The 23345-nt window shown below is 37.5% G+C and overlaps 1 protein-coding gene across 1 annotated transcript in view; it reads right to left on the reverse strand.

Moving 5' to 3' along the window:
* The window catches only part of Hsd17b12 (hydroxysteroid 17-beta dehydrogenase 12), a 148336-nt gene that overhangs the window by 38504 nt on the left and 86487 nt on the right, over positions 1-23345 (reverse strand). Inside the window, exons 4-6 of the mRNA XM_027936716.2 lie at positions 16798-16905; positions 1854-1918; positions 980-1024 (exon numbers count right to left, since the gene is read on the reverse strand). Coding sequence (XP_027792517.1) covers positions 980-1024; positions 1854-1918; positions 16798-16905 — 218 coding nt within the window. The remainder of the gene's footprint in view (positions 1-979; positions 1025-1853; positions 1919-16797; positions 16906-23345) is intronic.

A 23345-nucleotide genomic window follows, 5' to 3' on the forward strand; every position in this document is an offset into this window, starting at 1 on the left:
TATACTTTCTCTTAGGACATGAGGACACATGAAGAAAAGAATTTTTCTTTTAAACATTCACAATAAATACCAAGACTATGCCATAAAGTAAAAATTAACAACCAGTTCTTATTTATATTTATCTGATCAATTAAGAGTTCTGAATGAAACCTTTTTTATTTCCTTCAACTAGTGTGTGTGTGTATAATATAGTATATATTAGTATGTATAAGCATGTTATCACCATGTTATATATGCTATATATTCACATATATAGTACATATATACTTCTGCATATATAGTGTATATATAAACTAACGTGTACATATATATTATCTGATAATAATGGAAATTATGCCTCAGGCAGAATTTCACTGGTCTGGTATATAAAACCAAAGTATGGTCATTTTTTTTTGTTTAGTTACTGCTAACAACTAAACAAAATAAGTGCTGAGATACTTCTATTTGTTAGCTACTGTTCCTTTTAGAGGTATCAGCTGTGCTGTCTTTTGTTGGCATATCCAAGGGACATGGCTATGATACATGCTTAGCACTTCACAGCTAGGCTTGGCTATTAGGTTTCTACAAACATCACTCTCGTTACTTTATGGTCCCATATTCTCCATACAATGCTGTGCCATGACATTTAAGCTATCAATTTAAATGGATCGCAGCGGAGACAAAATGAAAAAAAATTATCAGTGATGAATAGCAGGTGGATGAAGTCAATCAATCTTCAGCTTAAGTCTGTTTTTGTAGTCTCAGGACATACTATAGGGTTTGCATGTAGAAGTCACTTAAACTGTTAGGTTATTAGAAAGTGAATAACACAGATACTTGTTTGGTGGTCAGTTCTTTCTACTTCCTGAGAACATAAGTAAACACACACCTTTCAAATGGAACACATGCTAAGTGACTGAAGTGAAATCATCTGACCACAAATCACGATTTTTAATAGAAAGAACCAAAAAGGTGACATATTTCTAACAAAGCTACTTACCTTACAAACAGAAAGAATATTAATATTTATCAGTTTCTTAATGGCCTGAAAAAAATACAGATAATTTTATATAGATTTGATCATATTAGATATATACTCAAGTAATATTGTGATACATTGGAAGTTTCATGGGATATTGCAAAGACCTTGAAAAAATTATAGGAGTTGGGGTGGAGAGGCAGAGTTTATCTTACTCTTAGTGTTACAGTATTTTTCTAACAAAAGCAGCAATTCATGCTAATATGCAAAAGACAAGGTAAACGTGCAAGTAAACTATGGAAGTGAAAAGACACATTAAATCCAATATAAATAGAACACTTTGCAATTTCCTCTCTCCTAATATGGAGAGTAGAAATTATTGAGTCTAAGATTTTCAACAGTTTGAAAAATTTTACATAGCCCTTCAATGACATACATTCCTTATTTTCATTAAAGGATTATGTGCATATGAGGGACGCAGTTTTCCTTCTGGTAGAGATGGTTTACCTGAATCAATCATGCTGACAGATATTAACATATTTGATTTTTAAATTGATGTTTAGACTCCTAATACTTAAAATAGAGTTGTCTTGATATACTAAAAAAAATAAAACTAGAACTATTATTGATACTGACACTGTGTAAATGAGTTCATAAACATTTTCTTATTCAATCTTTTTAACATTCCTATGAAGCTGCCCATTTTACTGGTGAGGAAACTAAGTTAGGTTCTTCCCCAGAGAATTCAAGTAGTAAACAGAGGAGTTAAGTGTGAACCTCAGGCAGCTGGACTCCAGTGCTCACAGACTGAATCATTATACAATACTATCTTACCAAGACCTGCATGCATTCTTTTTGTTACCATAGCAGACAAAAAAAAAAAAAAAAGACTCACATTGTCCAAGTCAGGAATTTCCAAAAAGTATTCAGGATACTCATATGAGATTCCCACATTGTTCACTGAAATAAGACAAAATTGTTAGCTAATATACATTTTACAGATTTATTGAAAACAATGAGATTAAAGCTATAAAGAAATGATACAATTATATAAAATAATGCTTATGTTTGGGGTAACCTTTCCCACACTTTTCTATTCAAATTTTATACCCTTGAAAAGTCCAGTTCAAATGTCTCTTCTTTCGTTTCTTCTACACTTAGTTAGCATCTAACCCTTGTCAAAAGGACTTCTACTCACCTCTTACTTTCCACGGCCCCTGGAGAGATGTGTACTCTCCCTCTGCAACACAGTTATTTGTAGATATTGCTAAACTCTTCTCTACATCTTCAGTTTTCATAGTGCAGTATAAGTCACATATGACATGCATCTCGTTTTGTTCACTCTTAAGAGCTTGTGTAGTCATGCCACAAATATTTGCCATATAGTTTTGGGCAAGACATGTGCTAGACATTGGGAAAAGTAGAAAGAAACTGCTTCTCATGTGATGGAGTACACAATCTAGTAGGAATAGAAAGGCGCTCAACCAACACAAACAATTATTTCATGACAAAGTGCAGAGTGCTACGGGAGCCTGTTCCAGCAGAGCCTGACTTCATCTGGGAATTGAGGGAAGGATTCTATGTGCAGCCAGGAAAATAGGTGAGACTGAATACCTCTGATAAATCACCCATCAAAGGCTGAAGTCATGTCTCAGTCTTCCTTGCTTCACGACTCCCCAGTCACCTAGCTTAAGGTTGAGGCTCTAAAACTACTGACATGATCTGAACAAACATATGTAATTAGGCCCATGATTTGAATGCTTAGCTATCCTGTGGTTTTCTCTAACTTTGGAAAGGCAAAGACAATCCCAAAAAAGGAATAAATACAGGAATTAAAAAACTTCTGGGCATGGTGGCACATGCCTGTAATCCCAGTGGCTGGGGAGGCTGATGTAGGAGGATCGAAAGTTCAAAGCCAGTCTCAGCAACTTATCGAGGCCCTAAGCAACTGTCCCAAAATAAAAAATAATAAGAACTGGAGATGTGGCTCAGTGGTTAAATACCCCTGGGTCCAACCCTGGTACCACTCCTGCCCCCAAAAACAAAGAAAAAAATAAATATACTATTTCTACATTTGTATCAACTAAGTAACTTGTGAAATGGATTATCTATCTACCTATCTAGATATCAAAATAATTCTATTAAGTAGTTCCTATTATTGTCTCCCTTTTAAAAATTTTCACTTTTTAAAAATGTGTTCTCTCTCACTGAAGTTCACAGCAGTTAAATAATTTGACTTCAAGTCATAGAACAAACTAAGGCAGAACTCAAACTCAGAAAATTGTATTTCAGAGACAAGGTTCTTAATCAGTACATTAAAGTTGTCATACATCTTCATCCGTGATTCAATTCCCCCAGAAATCAGTAATAATTGGATAATAAACAAAAATCTGATAATAATGTTTAATAAAACTGAAGTATTAGAGGGAAAAAGTTCATTTGCAAGAAGATAGTAAATTATGATCAATCTGCCAAAACTTACAAGCAATTGTGCCAGATAAGCCTGAGAGTAATAGTAGTAACTTCAATTACTACTAAGGTAACTATAGGTAACTACAGTAACCTGACAATAACTTTTTCAACAGACTAACAAAATCAGGGGTTCAAAGGAACTCAGTAAGGGTTCCGTGTTAAAGCTAAGCCAGGCTCTTGAGGCGCTGTGGGTCTCCAGATTTTACTTGCAAAATTTGGTCAGGATGGTTTGAACAAGACCACTGAAACCTGTCTGAAATATGTAAGAAAGGATAATGGCAAAACAAACTGTATTTAATTAGATCTATGCCCATTTGAGAAGGGATAGTATCTAAACATAACAGCAGGTGCAAATTCATTTTTAGTTTATTCAATAGGTTTCCCCTCCAATGGGGGTCCCAGGGATCAATTCTATAAAATATCTGTTAACAATTAAGTCAAAGCTAGTTGAAGGTGAGGTATTATATTCGTTTGACTTTGCCCTAACCACTATGGAATTATAAAGGATGAATAATTTATTTAAAATGTGACCAAGAGAAACCAAAATACCTATTAAAATGCTACACATAAACAAAATATTCTTTACAAAGTCAGTTTAAGATAACAGAATCCTCAAGGAAGGTTTTTCCAGGTGGTAATGTTCTTCAGTATTTTTTTTTTTAATCTATCATGTAGGGCAAATTCCATTTCCCTTCACTCTACCATATCTAGAAAGACTTCTATCCTCAGATTTCTTTCTAGCCTATGGAAGTATTAATGCTACATTTCAAAATGCTAAAAAAAAATTGAACAGTACACTTATAAATCTTTTAAAATCCAGATGTGGTCAGAATTTTTGCTTTGTTTTTTAATTGTGGGAGTTTTGCAAGTGGCACAGGAACTTCAGGAAGTTCATGAATAACTATGCAAGCAGTAAGTATTGCTGTGGTTCAGGCTGCACTAACAATCGTTAGTCTTCAGATCTGCCTCTGCTGATTGAACAGAGGGAATCTATCAATGCTATCTATTCACACAATGTAAAAGGGAACATCTATTTAACTTAGTTCTCTATAAGAAAACATGCTCAACACTGAAAACTTTAGCCTGAAGAAATAAATAGTACCATATACAGAACTATGCCTTTATTAATGTAAGTACAGATATTTTTTTTTAAAGTTAAAGCTAGAATAGGCCTTTCAGAGCATCAAGTCCAATTCTATGAGAGGAAATGTACACGAAGGTCACAATGACAATTTATCCTGTACTAGGCATGAGGTAACTTAACTTCCTTCTTGCTTTACTGATTGATCTTTTACTATGGTGTGCATGCTACCTATCATCTTTCCACAAAAAGTCATCACTTTGGAGTGCTATTATTCAAGAGTTTAGGAAGAAACAGCTGTTGCTTTTATTGGTGTTCAGAAAATGATCCCCCAAAATATGGTGCCTTGGAGTGCTGATAATTTTAAATCAAAGGCATTTGGGAATCAACAGATTCTGGGTGAGGCTTTTTTCTGAAGTTCCCTTATCTACTTAAACCGGATCCACCAAAGAAGAACACAATTGCCTTCAATCTTCTTATTGAAATTTCATTTACCAAGGAAGATTAAACTCATCACAGAGGAGGAAGCTGAAAACCAAACTCCACACCTAGAGGCTACAGTAACTTTGTCGAGGGCATTGTCTGTACTCTGGGCCTATTCATCTCCCCTAAAAATCATCTCCTACCCTTCTAAAGTTGCCTACATTCCCCTTTTCCCTCCCCTATAAAGAGGGTATTTAAGCTTCAACTATCTGGCTCTTCTTTGAATTTCATATTTTGTGTGGGGCCCATGCACGTGTGCATATTAATGAATTTGTGTGCCTTTTCTCCTGTTAATCTATTATTGTCCGTTTATTTCAGCAGACTCAATTTCAACTTTAATTTTTTTCAGTGCCCTGAAAAACCCTTTCACTTGTGTATCAAACCTTCAGAGAGAAAGCTAGAACTTCCCTACACCCTCCAACAGTAATTTCCATAAACTGCAGAATAGTGTGAATCTTTCGGGAAAAGGCAGACCTACTGCAATTTTATTTTGAGACGTTAGATGGCAGCAATAACCAAACAGCAGGCAGAAAGCTTTTAGGGAATGGCAAAAGGAAGAAACAGGCTTTGGGTAGGAGTGAAAAGATGGAAATAGTCCCATTATAATTGAATCTCATTAAGAATGGGTGCAGGCAATGCCATCTCTATATTTTACAAGATTTTTTATAGGATTTACAACACCAAGCAATGTTACAAGTTGTTCTAATGTTACTCAAAAAGGTGAAAATTCCTTCTAAATGGCATTATCTTAAAAATCAGCATTAAATAGTAGATTATTAGTGAGTTTTCCTGAATTTTTCAGGTGAGACACCAGAAATGGATCTAATTTTTTTCAGTGCCCTGAAAAAACCCTTTCACTTGTGTATTCTTTGTGTTTCAGAAAACAAAGAAATCTGCATAAGCTCCAAATCCTCACGGTTAGCCCACAATCAGAACGGGACCTTGAACACTAAGGAGATCTTTCCCATCCATTTCTCTCTGGAATTCTAAGACTGGGAAGAATCCAAGCGAAGAGATGAGGCAGACAGAACAGAGGAGAAGACAGACCCAGAACAAGGACCCAGGGAAGAGGAAAGAGAGGTTGGGCAAGAAGTGATCCTCCTAGAGTTGACCCTGGCAGGGAGAACTGGCAGGGGCCGTGATTAGCTATGCTCTCTGCAGCCCCCTCCAGAACTGCAAAAAACACTGGGCTCAGTGTAAGTGCTTCATGTTTGAGACACAGAAAATCCAGAGATATTCTGAATGTTGTTCTAACTTCTGAGATAAAACTTTAAAAAATCATTTCCACATCTCTTACTTAGGAAAAAAAATATATCAGATTCTTGTTCCTTCTAAGGTCATTTGCTGCTGACCTTACTGGACCTAGAATTCTCTATTGAAACCAGCTGCCAGAGATAATATAATGTCATTAGAAAATTAGATTTTTGGTATCTGGGTTGGGCATGAGGGAAGAACAAACAATAACTTACTAGAAAAGGAAAAACCACTCATATGGTTAACCTCACACAGACCATCAACCTGCTTTTTTCTAGATTAATCAGAAAGCTAAGAAATTAATGTAGTTTACTTTGCCTAATGGTTGAGCTTCCAAATATAATTCTAATAATGCAAAGTTGTCTCCTCTACTTCCTTCTCATGATATTAAGACAGAAAATGATAAGATCACATCTTAGTTACATTTGTAGTTCTATATACTAATCCAGTTTTACCACTTAGTTCATTAGTATAAAATGCTTCTAAAAACTACTGTCACTAATGAATTTTTGAAATGTACACTTCAGTAATAATGACTATATCAAAAGAGAGTGGGGGACCCCTCCTGTACTTAATGTTTTAGCTTACATTTTTATAAAAGGGCTGGAGGTATAGTTTAGTGGTATAGCACTTGCATAGCACATCTGAGGCCTGGGTTCAATTCCCATAAAGAAATTTTTTTAAATGCCAAAGGATACACACTTCACAAACCCCAGGGTTCAGTCCTGACTCCACTAGCACCAGCTTCTAACAAGAAGCAAGTGATTTCACCCTCAGTTTCGTTATTATACTTATATAGGAAATAGAGATAAGGATTTAAGAATCAAATGAGCTAATATACATAAAATCTTTAACCCAATATCTGGAACATATTAACATATTAAATAAACTGAGGAAGAGTTGTTATCATGTGGCCATTAATTCAACAAAACTTTATTGAACTCCTAGTTTGTGCCCTAAACAAAGTGCCCTGCTTCTATTTTATATGGCCAGCATCAAAATAGAGAAGTTCTGGGCTGGAGCTGGGGCTCAGTGGTAGAGCATGTGGGAGGCACTGGGTTTGATCCTCAGCACCACATAAAAATAAATAAATAAAAATAATGTGTCCATCTCCAACTAAAAAACTATTTTAAAAAATGAGAAGTTCTTCTGCAGGACAGAACTCTATCTGGGTAGCAGCTAACTAGAAGGTCTGTTTATGCTGATCAAATTTATCCCAATTCCTCCTCTACTCTCTTTAATGCATTCAAGTGGATCTAGTCTTACAGTCTAGAGAGAGTGTGGAAAGTGATGCAAAGAAAATCCCTTCTCTGCTTTATTTAACATATTGCTGTAGCTAGCACATGTTCATACACTGACAGATGATATTTGGAACACCATGTAAAACATTTTGCAAACTTTACAGTTTTCATACACTTGTGAGTAGCAATTTCCAAATAAAAGAGAGTTTACAAGGCTTTAAATTGCAGTGCCTTTAATCAGAAATTGAAAAATTAAGATTGAGTCAGAAGCAACACAACAGAACATTTCCTTTCCACTGTCTAATTATAAATTGCTGTGATCCTTGTTACAAAAGTAGGTAATAGTTGCCATACATATAATTGGAAGAGGGGACGAGGAAAGAAGAATGACATGAGGTTGGTAGCTAAATGTTAGCTAACAGGAACACATTTATCTATTTCGTGACTTATAGTTCTATTTACATTTCTGAATCACAGAGCTAATTACCCAGTTTTAAGTTAAAGGTTCTGCTTTAATTAATATCATTAGTGGATTTTGAGTAAAAGGAAATAAATTTGAAAACTGAAAGTCTTATGCTCACTTTAGAAATCCAATCTCAGTCAATACATCTAATGGAACTGTAAGGCATTATACATAGCCTGAAATATTCCTGATGAGTCTCCTAAGTGTGTGTGTAAATCCATTTACCTATTCTGCTTACTATGATTGGCTATAACAGGCTTCTGTCTCATTCAGTACAAAGAAGGCTCCCTTCTAGCAAAGAAGGATGTTTGTATCAGTGATCCAACTGTCTGCTTGTGTCTCCACCTGGATTTCTTACATGCTCTCAAGCTTAACATATTCCAAAGTGCACTCCTCATTTTGCTCCACAGAATTTACTCCAGATCCAGTTTCCTACCTTAGAGAAATGCCATCCAGTTCTTCAAGTCAGAACCTGGAAGTTGCTCATTACCAGTTGTCTAATTTTGGTAAATGAATTTAATCTCTAAGTCTGGTTCTTGTCTGTAAAATGGGTACAGAAATATTAATATCTACCTTATAAAGTTGTTGAAGATTAAATGAGATTCATCAGCATGGTGCCTGACATGTAAAAAACGCTCAATGAATGTTGAGAAGAATGACTTTAAAAGGAAGCTATTATTGTTACTCTTCACTCAAGACCTCTAATAAGGACGCTCATCAGAAAATGATCCTGGTGTCTATTTCCTAAACATCTATTTCTACCCATTTCCACTGCCACCTTCCTAATATAAACCATCTTCACCTTATGTTTCATTGCCAAAATAGCCTTTTACTGGTGTCCTCTTATCAATTTTTTACTGGTGTCCTACTCCTACTTGGAAGTAAAAAGGGATCCTGCTAAAATTCTAAAATGTTATCAATTCATCCTTAAAATTCTACAGTGGCTTCCTAATTATACTTCCAATAAAGTATGTTAAACTAAATTTGGCCCAAGAATGTCCTCTATACTCTTGAGTCTCTAGATGACAATATGCAAGTTGGTAAGTAAACCCAACTTAGGGGTATGCTTTTGTAACAAATGGCTGAGTCTCAGTCTCACAGCCAGCCAGCTGATCTAACTGTGCTCACCTGAAGCAGTAACCAGTCAAGCTGTCTCTGTACCTCACTTCCATTTTCTGGCCATAAATGCTGCCTGCCAAGTTTGAAGAGCATAGCTCTTTGAGCCTCACATGCAAACTGTTCTTTGCTTAAAAAACAAACTGTTAAATTTGGTTTGCTTAAAGTTTTTCTTTTAACAAGTCCCAAATTTATTAACCTGATTTTCTAAGACTTTCATGATCTGGCTCTGCTTAATCTTCAGACTTCTCTCTTGCTACTGCCCCCTTTGAAATCCTTGCTCCAGGTTGGCAGTCTTCTGTCAGTTCCTCCAACATGCTGAGCACACAGACTTCAGGGTGTTTATGCATGCTGTTTCTCCAACCAGGAAACCTTCTCAGTCTTCGCTTTCAGGTTTCAACTTGAACATTACTTTCTTGGGGAGACCATCTGTGATAGTTTTAACTTTCTCAATAACATAATCTTTCATTACATGCAACACATTCCCAACTACTTATTCCGTGGCTAACTTCCATGAAAGCCGAAACAATGTCTGTTGCATTTACCACTATAGCTACGAAATTTTACTTGTTTAGTGAGTTAGTATACGATTGATTGATGGAATCAATTAACAAATAGGAGTAGAGAATAGAATAGTGGTTACCAAAGACTGGGGCAGGAGAAAAGGAATAGAGAGAGGATAGTAAGTGGGCACAGGGGAACAGTTGGAAAGGAAGAATAACTTCTAATGTTGTATAGCACAGTACGGTTGGCAACAATTAATTGTATATTTCAAAGTAACTAGCCGATGGGATTTTCAATGATCCTAAAACAAAAAAAATAATGAATGTTTGAGGTGACAGATATACCATTGAATACCATGCACTGAAATATCATATTGAACACCATAAGTACTTTTTTTTAAAAAAAGAGAGAGAGAGAGAATTTTTTTAATATTTATTTTTCAGTTTTATGTGGTGCTGAGGATCAATCCCAGCGCCCCACACATGCCAGGCGAATGTGCTACCACTTGAGCCACATCCCCAGCCCCCATAAGTACTTTTTAATAGGAAAGGAAAGGTGATGTATAATAAAGAATTTCTTTGACTTCTGTTAATGGGCTGGAGGTCTAGACTTCGGAATACCCTCAGTGAGAGCAGTTCTTTGTTATTAATGGTAGACCCTTGGATCACAACTGAGTTTATGCTAACAAGATGACTCAGGATAGGGTTTGGTCACTAGAAAGACCAACTATCAAACTGGAGGGTTGGGGCTTTGAGCCAGTTCAATCTTCAGATAAGGGAGGAGGGCTCAGGGGATTGAGTTCAATTACATTGCCAATGATTTAATCAATCATGCCTACATAATGAAATCCCATTACAAACTCTGGATACTGAAGCCTGGTGACGCTTCTCACTGGTGAAAGCACAGATGTGCAGGAGGGTGTCCTGACTCACAGGACGAGGGCACAGAAGCAGCTTTGTGCTCAGGACCCTCCCAAACTGCTCTATGTCTCCTCAGCTCCTCAGCCTGCTAGTATCCTTCATAAATAAACTTTAGTCATGAATACAGCATTTTCCTGAGCTCTGTAAAAGGCTCCGGCTAACTGTCAAACATGAGGAAACCGCGGGGACCCTGGAATTTGTCAAAAGTACAGATGGCCTAGGGACCTGTAAACAGCTAGCATCTGAAGTGAGGACAATCTTGTTGGAAACTGCCTTTGAACCTGTGGTATCTATGCTAACTCTAGGTGGTTAGTGACAGAATGTGACTGCAATACTACAAAAGGGAAGATTTAGAAGTGTCTTTAAGATTTCAAAAAAGCACAAGAATCATACCCTGGCATTGGCAGAGAAACTCCACCCCTCCCCAAACTATCATCCTATACAGTCCCACAATTTTTTCTATACTCCTGGCCTAATGGCCTCCGCTTACACTTGGGGTGGTAAAAAAAAAAGGAAAGGGGTGGTGGTATTTCCAAGTACATGAAGTTTATCTTTGGTGCCTTCTAAACGAACTTTATTTTGCTCTTCTTTTCCTCATCTAAGCACCCCACTGATCACAAGTCTGCCAATTCAATTTTCTTCTTAAATCTATCCTCCATTTCAAAATGATTTTCCCAACCTTTCATTAACTAAAATTTCCTCAGAGCGACTATCCAGGAAGAAGTAGACAGATGATCAAATGAATAAACCAATCCCAGTAAGATGTAAATGACAGTTGTAATCAGTCTTTTCAGAGGTACTGTTATTAATGGTAGACTTTATATATGTCTAGACCCCCTACAGAAGTGAGGATTTCTCCTCTATTCCTAACTTCCTTGATCAACTGGAAGGGGAAGCCGCATAATTTCCTAGTATGCCCACTCTCTCTTCCTTCCAACCAATCCTACACAAGCTTTCTCAGCACAGTTCTGTGGTCCCTTGGGTCCTTCTCCTAGGTCAATGTCTATTCCTCTTCCTTTGATCCTCTGAGGACTCAACTACAAAGAAGCCCTTTCTCGATCCCAACACAATTATCTGGGAATCTGCCATTTGGAAGCTAACTATTCCTTTTTCCCTAAGTAGCTAATACTTGGGTCTTTTGTAAACTAACTTGGGAAACCTAAATATACACAGCGAACTGACTAATCTTAACTCTGATGAATATCTCTCCTTAAACTATCTTTTTAGTACGTTAGTGGGACAATTATCACTTACAAAGGGCACAGCAATGTCTAGTTCAGCTTTACTATCGATACATATTATTGCTGTCAAAGTGGGGCCTCTTAAAATCATGGGCCATGCGTGTGGGCAGAAGAAGTCAATGGCTGACATATAGTTCTGAACACACTTGGCCAGGATGACAACACAGATCATCTGATACTCACTCATACTCTCAATTTTTCAACTGACATAAACCGTGACACTCTAGGTGGAAAGGACCTTCAGAACATTTGAGAAAATTCTTGTCTAGCGTGACTAAAATTATAGGAGCTTTTAAAATTTGAATCACAAACTAAGTAACTATATTTTTCCAAGAGGATCTTTCTTTCTCCTTCCAGAATAAAGAATCTCACCTTTACAAAGTTAAAAGAGCCACAGTAGTGGAATTTGAAAAAAAAGTATTGTCTGTGGCATATTTCAAATCCAAGGCTACTCCTTTGGCCTTGGTAAATTTCGCCTCCCTGCAATGTATTGTGCAAAGCCCTCCAAACCAATTTGGAACACAGAGGAGAGTCTCGCCTGAGGATCAAGTTAAACATTATAGCAATCATATTTTGTTAACCAATTTTTTGCTTATTCAAAGATGTAAGGATGTCATTTTCTCCAAATAGTTGAAGTTTTATAAGCTTCTTAAATCTGTATTTCTTAATATTTGCCTGAAAAAAGACATGCTTACTTTTTTTTTTTTTTTTAACATAATAGAATTAAGAATCCCACCTTAAGCATTTAGAATCTCATCAAACTATGGTAACCTTTCAGGATAAACTCATACAATACATGGCTGTTTTCTTTCCACTTATCTCATTGAAAACTTAATGTTTCTTTCATGACAAAGGGTTTTAGCATTTCCCTTTGTAATTCAAAAAATATTAATTTTCTTTATTAAGCACTGACTATAGTTTGGAGGTTAATACTTTTCAAACAAATAGAGTATATTTTGGTCATTTATTTTTCTTTTTATCATTACTAGTTTCATTAATACTCAGTAGGAAAAAAATCTTATGACTTAGTATAGTGTGGACTGCTAGGTCTTACTAGAAATTAACCTATACATAGAATATCTTAGAGAAATCTATAAAAGGTGAGATTTGTAAGAAGCAAGGAGGAAGGAGAATAAATGATTTTTACCTTAGGAGCAGAGGTGAGAGTACATGGGGATAAGGGAGGGGGAAATAAGTTGAAGAGGCTAGAAATCCAGGTAATGGTACAGGTGGGGGGAAATAAAAAATAAAAAAAAACCCATCAGACTCCCCTCACAAATTCTAGAGGATTAGACCATACTAGAGAAGACACTGTAGAACTGGAATACGACCAAGTAGTAAGATAAAATTCTGCTCACAGATATGGTTTTCAAAATTATAATGCAACATAAGTATAATATTTTACCTAATAAATGTGGATGACTGAAGAGACAGTTGTGGCAGAGCAGAAAGAAAACTAAACTTACAGCCCAGTTTGTGAGATAATACATCAAAGTACCACTGTACACTTTCAAGGAGTATGTATACATTAGCTATAATTACTTGTGTTACTGATCTGTCATCAAAACTTAAAGATATATAAGTATTTAATCAGAACCAGTTTTGTTTGGGTTTTTTGGTTGGCTTTTTTTTTTTGGTCTTTGTGGTGCTGGAGACTGTACCCAGGGCCTTGCAAATACAAGGTAAGTACTCTACCACTGAGCTACACCCACAGCCCCTCAAACTGTTTAATGACAGTAACTTTAAAGCTAGGTTTCTCAGTCTCAGCTCTACTGATATTTTAGGCCAATAATAATTTGCTGTGGGAGGCTCAGCAGCATCCTTAACATTTACCCCATAGGGGCCAGTAGAACCACCCAAGTTAGTGACAAATGAGAAATGCTGCTGATCACTGCCAAACTGCCCTTGGCTGAGAACCACTGCTTTAAAACACTGGGAAAAAAAATCTAGAAATTATATTTATGGCTCTCCCACAAAACTGAGGATGAGAGACAGCCAAGATGAACAAGAGCTGAGATGTCCATCGTAGGAGCCAACTGTCACATATGCCTACTGTGCATGTGGCTAGTCAGGACTGCAGTGTGCTGTTAGTGTAAGATACACACTAAATTTCAAAGACTTAGTTACAAAAAAGAACGCAAAATATTTCATAAGTTTTTCATACTGACTATATGTCCAAATGATAACATTTGGGCTATAGCAGGTTCAAATCAAATATATTATTAAAAATTAAATTCATCTATTTCATTTTATTTTTTTAAAAATGTGGTTACTAGAAAAGCTATAATTATATATGTGGCTTGTGTAATCATTCTATTGAACAGTGCTGAATTGAGGCAAAAGAAGAAAAAAAAAAGCTTCCTCCTTCATGCATGCTATCCATTCCTGGCAGGCTTTGATTGAAGAAATGAAACACAAAAGAGCTACCTTCAGTTTTCTCTTTACATTCTCTATATGATGATACCTAGTCTCACTGCTTCCATGAAATTACTACTCTTAGATAATCAATCTCCAAACTGGACCTGCAAACCTACATGTCCAACTATCACACTAACAATCCATTGTGGCTCTCCTAGAAAGCCCAAACTTAAAAGATCCTCACTCCCATAAAAACTCCTCTTCCAGGAGTCTTCATTTTAGTAAGTGGTATTATTGAGGTGAACACTGAAGCCCAGAAACTTGGAAGTCATCCATGAGTTCCCTCTTTTTCATCCCACCTGCAATCTCTCACAAAGTCCTCTTCATCTACTTCCTGAATATTTCTGGAATCCCACTGAATAGGGAAGGTCATCATGATCTCTCCCTGAATCAACTGCCCCTTCCCCTTTACCCTCTTATTACACCTGCCCTGCCTTCTAAAATATTATACTATAGAAATAATGTAGTGTAGCTTTCCTTATTCATTGTTGTAACTCCAGTTCATTGACCCATGAATTAATGACTATGAATGAATGAAAAGGAGTACAAAGTAACTTGCTAAGAGGCTAGACTACAAGAATAATGGCTGAATTAGAATATGAGGCCCGGGAGAGCTTATGTCCAAATGCCAATGCTTATGTGCTAACCCAAGTCTTAGGATTCTAGAAATGGGGGGAAAATGGTTGGGAACCATGTGCTCTGCACTCCCATCCTTAACAGATTTAGTTATCATACTGAAACTCAAATCAAAGTCTTTCTGGGTCAGGAAAGAGTTGCTGAAGGTACCTTGTCCAATACTCCAGTCCTGCACCAATCTGATGCCCAACAATTTCCGTCTCCAAAGCCCTATCTGCAGATTATCTATAGTTTCACAATTGCACAGTGAAAAGCAGCTAAAATGAATACAATTATGATGAAATGTACTACTTCTATAAGTAAGTCATTCTCCAATAACACAAGGTCAAAGCAAGTAGTCTCCTTTCGTTGTAGATTCTTGACCCCCTTTCCTGCCTAAGCTATTCTTCTTCATTTCCTAGTCCATCACCGGTTTGAAGGGAGGTTGGGATAAACTGTGGCAGCATCTATCCTAACCAGTAAGTTATGGTTGCTAATTTGGAAGTTTAAAGACAGTCAAGATTTTTACATATCTTAGTGGTGCTTAATGTATTCCAGATCTAAGCTACAGAAGAACTTGTAAAAGACTTTCCAGCTGGGGCTGGGGTCGTGGCTCAGTAGTAGAATGTTCTCCTAGCATGCATGGGGCACTGGGTTCGATCCTCAGCATCACATAAAAATAAAATAAAGATATGTGTCCACCTAAAATTAAAAAAAAAAAAAAAAAAAGACTTTCCAGCAACATGTGTATTTTCAGAAGAACATGTAACACAAAGGCAAAAACTAGACCCGTGATTTCATTCATCTTTCACCTACTGGTTCTCCTATAAGTGAGAGTGCAGTGTGTGGGAGGATTGGGTATGATGAAGTATGATGCACCAGACAGGGGTTTGACCCTGTCAAAGCCAGGGTCAACCATAAGTCCAAGTGTACCATGGAAGGCTACACTTGTGTAGCTGATTTTTTAAAAACTATCTTATCTAGAAATTATATAAAAGACAATTCTTTTGTAAGATGAGGAAAGGAAAATAGGTCTTTATGACTAAAGAAATATTAGGAAACATAAATTTTTACTTGGGAGTGTAAGGCAGACGGATCAAAAGTTCAAGGTCAACCTTGGCAATTTGGTGAGACTCTGTCTCAAAATAAAAAGTAAAAATAAAAACAAGGGTAAAAATTGTTTTTTCTTCATTATTTTCCTTTTGTAGCTCAAAAAAGAAAACAAGAATAATTACCAGGTTCCCCCCACTTTAGGCACAGGGATAAAGAGATTTAGTAATAAAGTATTTTTCTAGACTAGAGATATTGTTTCTAGAAATGACTCTTGAAGAATGCTAGAGAACTTATCAAAGACCATTTCCCCTCTTGATATCTTGTGGTGAATCTTCTCCTTATTTACAAAGTTCACTATCTCAGCAAACACATCTGTTTTTATTAACATGAGAGTGTAATAAAAGAGACTAGTGGACTTAGAAAAAAACAAACCAAAGATGCACTCCCCATTGTGCCACTTATGAGACCATAGGTGAATCAGCAGTCTCTATAAACCAAGCATATTCCATTTGGGGTGTGTGTGTGTGTGTAAACTTTATTCTTTTTTGGATAAAACAATAGCTATTCAGAATACCTGTGGTATTAAACCTTCATGGGGATGAAACAGGAAAGAAAAACATCAAAAAAGGTTTCTAGGTAAGGAATGATTAATAAAAGGCTAAGAACACTTTTCTAATTTCCCAACTACAAATGGGTCTTCACACTCATCTGAAAGGACTCTTCAGATATAGCTATATTATAATCTATAAAGAATGAAACTGGGAATAAAATAATCCAAACTGAGCAATTGCCAGGAATGTATAATTAACATAAAGAGTCAAACACACAGAGACTATTGTCATATGATGATCGATTGTATTAATAAAACAATTTTCTTCTTACTAGTCATTTTACCCCTGAATACCTAACATCCAAAGAGTAAACAAAGGTAAAGTAAAAAAATAAATTCAAGAGTACAAATGCAGCAAAAATACAAACCTAAAATGCCAATTTCAAGACCCGCCAGGTCTGTTTTAATTTTATCATAAATATCTTCTGATGTAAAGTCAACAGCAATGGTCCTTGTTTCCACTTTGAATTTTTCTTCTAGAAAAAAACAAAACACACACACAAATGAGGAAAGATAGGGAAAATTAATACATAGCAATTAAGATTAGAGCATTTGATAGCATTATTCTTTCATTCTCTTTTTTCCTCCCAATCTGATATGACATTTAGACCAGGATAATTTTAAGCAATCATGAGACCATCTAAAAGATGCTATACAGTCAACACAATAGTTCAGCAATTAAAAATTCCAGTGTCGTCACAGAGCCCGCTGATGTTCCTTAATCAATTCTCCTTTTATATATCAATAATGAAAACTACTTTTTAGACCCTTAGGTACAAATAATAAAACATGATTCATATCATAATGTTATATACGCTTTAAATATCACTGGCTTTGTGATTTTAATTGCAAATTGATGCTTTATAATTTCAAGAGGAAGTCTTTATGTCGTAAAATACCTTAAAGTGTGATATATTAAAACAAAAAGTCCATCTTATTAAAATGGAAATAAAATGAATATGACCTTATTGTAATTTTGGAGCTTGGTTAACAGTTAATAGCCACTACATTTTAAAACCACACAAAATACAGAGTAATAAATCTCTAAAATGACATGAGAAAGACCTCAGTGTTCTCCTTTGCACAGGACTATTAAAGTCCAAACAGAGCTGAAGGAAATAACAGCTTCAGAAATGAGACCCTAGAGAAACAAAAACTCATCTGAGGTAAGGTATAATGTTTACTTCTGCCTTCACAAGTCAGCCCCCTTGAAGAGAGAGAGTGGGCTTTGAGGTCACCCAGACATCGGTTCCAATTTTATTTCCAACTTATTTGCAAAACAACTTTAAGCAAGTCACATGTCCTTCTTGAACCTCAGCATCCTCTTGTGAAAATGAAAGTACCACCCCCAACTTAGAATGTGGGGCTGAAGTGATATCTGTGGACAAACAGAAGGAATCCCATAAACACAGGTCCCCCTTTCCCATCAATCCCTAGCCTCCCTCCCTACAAATGTTATTCTTTGAAACCTGCTGAAAATTCAAAAGATTTAATTTTAAAATCCTGCTTCCAAAAATAAATCTTTCTTCAGTCAAAGTCAATGTCAGCTCATCACAGAGTTTGCAGGATTAATCCTCATAGGAAGTATCCATTCTTGACCTAAATGGATTTATGTCTAAAACTAAAGAGTTGGTTCAGGAGAGACCGGATTCTTGGTTAGACTCAATGAAAAGTATTGACCCTAGGTAAAAATTCATGCATAAATTGAAGAGAAGAAAAATCAACCAAGAAAATACCTTGTTTGGTGTTAAAGGTATTCTTCCTGTTGCAGTATATATGAGGTATGTGTGTTTACATAATGAAGAGTTAGGCACAGAGTTGTTATTTCATTAGAGCTCAGAGCACATCTTACTAGAAATGACTCAAGAGAACTTACCACCAGTAACTAAAGAACACTAACTCCATTACAGCTCAAGATTCACATGGGGGGACCCAAAACAAAAAGCTGAAGGATACTTTTTGCTGTATGTAAAAATTTATTCAAGTACAAAATAAGATAAATTGACTTATTTATTTTAAAAAACAAAGTATTTTTCTGTACTAGCGTTAGGTTCAGGAAAATCTCTCTGTAGTAATAAAAGTAATCCCACAATCCCTGTGTCAGATTCATTCTTTTAGAACTTACAGGACTTGGTGAGTGTCCTTGTACTACTGTAGTCCTGTGCAGATATGCTTCTGAAAACAATTCAACAACACTCTTGCAAAGAATGTTATTTAATAATAAATGCCCATGGAAGCTTTCTTTACATTCACATTAGGACAAGTAAATGATTTCTGGAGTAAGTTTTTCGGAAGTTTAAAAATTTGAACTTGGATTCCCCAGAGTCCTGTTCTGGCCCAGTCAACACTGCTTTTTTCTTCTTTACTTTTCTTCATTGTCTCTGACTACGGGCCTTTTCCTTTTTCAACATAGGTCAGATAATATCAGTCCCCTCCTCACAAACCATCTCACTCAGAGTAAGAGCCGCAGTCTTTGGTCTCAGCCTAACGCTTCTGGGATCCCATCTCCAACTGCTCCAGTTGCTCTCCAGTTCCAACAATGGTGGCTGCTCACACTCCTAAACACAGAATATGCTCCAAAGGCCCTTGGGGTGCTGACACCTACTATTCCCTGTCTGGAGTGCTCTTCTGCATCCATTGTCTCTGTTGAGTCTTTGAGCAAATGCTACCTTCTCAGAGAAGCCTTGCTTGACCACCATTTTGAAGATGCCTCTTCAGAAGAATCCAACGAGCCCCCTCGTTTCCTTTCTGAGAATTGTAAGGGTCAGGCGAAGCGTCGGAGAAAGAGACCACCAAGTGACCACTCATGCAATTGGCAGAAGGGGATTTATTGAACCAGCATGCTGGGGCTCCGTGCCTACTCAAGAAGGGAAAGCAGCCCAGAGCTCCGAGCAGGGGCTGAGCACTGCTTGAGTACATTTTTTGGGGAGGGCGGAGGGCTTTGTATACATCAGAACAAATCATCATGAGGCGCGGGAAAATTGAACAACAACTCCTAAATATGATTAGTTCATTCATTGGTGGGAACAGGTCAGGCTGGAGTGATAGGTCATTTCTAAACGGGGTACACATTCAAACTGATTGGTTCAGGCCCTGCAAGGCCTACGTGCAACCACATAGACCCCTTCAATTATTAAACAACCAAACAGTCAGGGGAAATATTTACTAGGCAGTTCCAAGCATTGTCTTAACAGCTACAGAAATTTCAGGTTTTGCAGGTAGCATAGAAACCTAACAATACCTAATCCTTTACATTTTAACTCAGACCTTGCAGCTTAGAAACTTTACAACACCCGGTCTTTTACCCTTTAACTTTTACGCTTTAACTTCAATTTCTTTTACCCTTACAGAATCATAATATGTACATGCTCTTGACGAGGCCCTTGGTGGGTTGTGAGGTTTTCATGACCTGACCCCACACCCACCATAAAGTTGTATGGGGCAAAAATAGCAGCACACATATGTAAGAATAGAAGAGGAACAGTTCTCCCTGGGCCCAGGCTATCAGACAAGAATTATGACAAGTACTCCAAAAAGCTGGCTTTTAGGATAAAATGGGTGGCTTCCTTAGGAATTAGGGGAGTGATTTAAGGGTACACATCTTTCCCCTTCCCACAGCCTACCACTCTGCCTCTTATTGTCCCAATAGAATGTCAGACTAATGGACAATGATCTGACTACACAAGGGTGTAGTAAGCACCAGACACACATGGTACAGAGTAAGCTGTACGGCCATCTTCACAGCCTTCCAAGCAAGGTTTTTCACAAGACCCAACCCAGCAACAGCTCCTGTAGGGAAGAATGAGCACTTCATCAAAGCCTTCAGAGTGGGTGCTTCTGGGTGTCCACATCCTTGCCTACCACAAAGGTCCAAAGAATGACATAGCCTCTGGGCAAGTCTTTTTCCCAGAGTAGAAGCAGTAATAAGATACAGTCAACACCCTACAGGTGTGCAGGATAAAGATACACAAACAGAATTTGGAGGCTTCAACAGACATAATATGAGCCACTCAAATGCTGGCAAGGAAACTTTTGTTGCCAAAACTGTGGAATGTGATCAGCCAGCAGTTTTGGGGTGTTATTCCTTTGGGAATTGCTTCACCCAAGAACCTGCCCTTCCAATGATGGGTCAATGACTTATCGCCACGAGGATGTAAAGTCATTGGACAGCTTGTACTTTCCAGGTTCTGATTCCAGAAATAGAGTCTGTTTATTATCTTATTAATTTTAGGTATGAGTTTTAAGACAGGGTTTAATATTTCTAGTAGTGAAGTCTCCTTTATTGATCTTCTTTTATAAAAATTTACTGCTTTTTCTCACCTGTTTAGTCTGTTTCTATTGGGTCTGCATTAAGCACTTCAATTAAATTTGTGAAGAATGACAATGTGGCATTCCCTCTAGGCTCTCTGTTTATTCAAATGTTGTATAATTGTCTGACAGTAAAATCTGTAGTTCTTAAAGACAATACAGAATTAACGAATCCATTGAGCTGGGGATGTAGCTCAGTGGTGGAGCCTCAAGCCATTCCCTTACCTATAATCATGGATATTCTATTTCCACAGTCACATTGCTATTTTAGACTCAGAGTATTCTGAATTAGTTCAAAGAGTCTGCAATTGACAGGAAAGGAACTGTACCCACAAGTAGTCTCAAGATGCTGCTGAAACACCCCTAAATATTAAAACTAACACAGGTTTAGGTTCAAATCAATAGAGGTAATAAACACATTCAGAAGAGCATCATATTGCACCTCAGCCAGAATTACACAAGCAGTCAGTGTAGATAGGTAAATCAAGTCAGGTCCAATCAAGGAGGCCAATTTTGAGTGAGTCTGGGAAGTTGGAGACTGTCCCCTGAGGAATTGAAATGTGAATTCCTTCAGAGCCCTTCCTCCACCCTTATCAAGAACCTGCCCCTGCTCCAACCTGTTGCTAAGGTAACCTGTCCCAGGAACTGCCTGCCCCTCCACACCAGGGAGCTATAAGGTTGTTGATGTGTCCTACTCCATCCTGCCCTTCCCCCTTCAGCCCACTAGTTTCCCACCCTGGGCCCTCCCACCCAGCATTCCTGGGCCTAGTCACATAGGCAGGAAGGAGAAAGATAAAGGGGAAAGGCAGGAGAACAAAGGAAGCCTGGGACATATAAAAAGGGCAGAACACCTCGCTTCTTGGGATACCAGGATACCAGCTATGGCCCCCTTCTCCCTCACAGGAGAAGTCTGTGTTCCCCCTTTTTAAATAACCCTGCTTTATATGCTTGCCTCAGTGGGCTTCTCTAATGTTCAGACTTCAACATGTCACGGATAACCAGGGGTGTCAATATTCAACACACTTCTAGTTCTGGCCATCCCTTTTTTTTTTTTTTCCACTTTGCTCAACAAACTGCACCCCCCCCCCCTTTTTAAATTTAACAGTCTTCCTCTAAGACTATTCATAGACTTCGGAAAAACTTTCCTCAAATATCTCCCCTAAGTGACTGGGGATACTGTGAAAATGCCAGAAAACAAGTCTTATCTATATAAATTTGGGTATTATTTAAATTTTTCTAGTTTTATAAACCAAAAAGAGTATATTGATTCTCCTTTACCCTACCTCTGCTCCAAATAAACAGCCACTTCTCCTAAGTTTCAGGTTTCATCATTATAAAATTCTATTGCAGTCACCCTTCCCCACCTTGCCAATAATGTAACACTGTTTAAGATTCAAGTGGTGCCGCTGCCTGTGTGGACAATTTTTTAATGATCTATTTCCTCCAAGGAAAAGCTCCTTAGTCTCTTGGGGACATTCCTGGAGACCTTTTATGTAACCCTATTAGGAGCCTGCCATAATGTATGAAATAAAGAGTCCCAATTTCCTAACAAACAGTGATCATTCTTTGTCATCTTTGTCACTCTTATATTTCCAGCACCTAGCACAATGCCTGGCATAAACCGAAGGCCTCTCTGCTAATAAATGAGTAAAAACATTTAGACCAATACAGCTGATTTATTAAAACCACCTTCTTGTAGTTGCTGAACTCCTCCCTTAGAAATAAAACCATATGCTGGCCAGGCGCAGTGGTGCACGCCTGTGATCCCAGCAGCTCAGGAGGCTAAGGCAGGAGGATCTCGAGTTCAAAGCCAGCCTCAGCAATTTAGCAAGGCACCAGGCAATTCAGTGAGACCCTGTCTGTAATAAAATACAAAATAGGGTTAGGGATGTGGCTCAGGGGTCCAGTGCCCCTGAGTTCAATCCCTGGTAACCCCCACCGTCCCCCCCAAAAAGGAAAAGAAATAAAACCATATGCTGATAAGAAATGTCTACATAGGATATAACATAGGAAACTACTAGTCATTTCAAAGCATAAGATAAACTGAGAGACAGATAACTCACTTCTTTTGCCTATCATTCTCATAAAAACTCAAAACATTTTTGAGTTGTAAAAACTTTAGAAACCATCCAGCCTCATGAATAAAGTTCTGCTGGAGCTGAACTCAGGGGCGTGGATGTGAAGGCGGAGGCTGTGAGTCATGGACAGGCCATTCTCCATATCCCCAGTTCTCCCGAAGAGAGGGGAAGGGAAAGGCCCTTAAGGGAACAGAGCTGGAGCCAGAGCTCACGATTTCAGCTCCTCACGCCTAAATTCATTAAGTTCAGTTTACAACTATACACAAAGCTTGCATGTTAAAAAAAAAAACTCTTCACTTTTGCATAAAATTATGTTTTATGTTATTTTGAGATTTAAAATAAACACAATGAGGCTTTTTTATTCTCTGAGGGAAAAACAATGAGCAAAAGTCCCTAAGTAGAAGGAAGATCAGCAGAACAGAGTAAGGAGAATGGGAGGAGGAAAGAACGGAGGAAAGGTGGGCCCACCAGCGACTGAAATGGAGAAAACCAGATTCCATGCATGTGTGATTTTGCCAAAATGAAGCCAA

Source organism: Marmota flaviventris, chromosome 9, assembly GCF_047511675.1.
Source record: "Marmota flaviventris isolate mMarFla1 chromosome 9, mMarFla1.hap1, whole genome shotgun sequence".
In the NCBI taxonomy this organism is placed as follows: domain Eukaryota; kingdom Metazoa; phylum Chordata; class Mammalia; order Rodentia; family Sciuridae; genus Marmota; species Marmota flaviventris.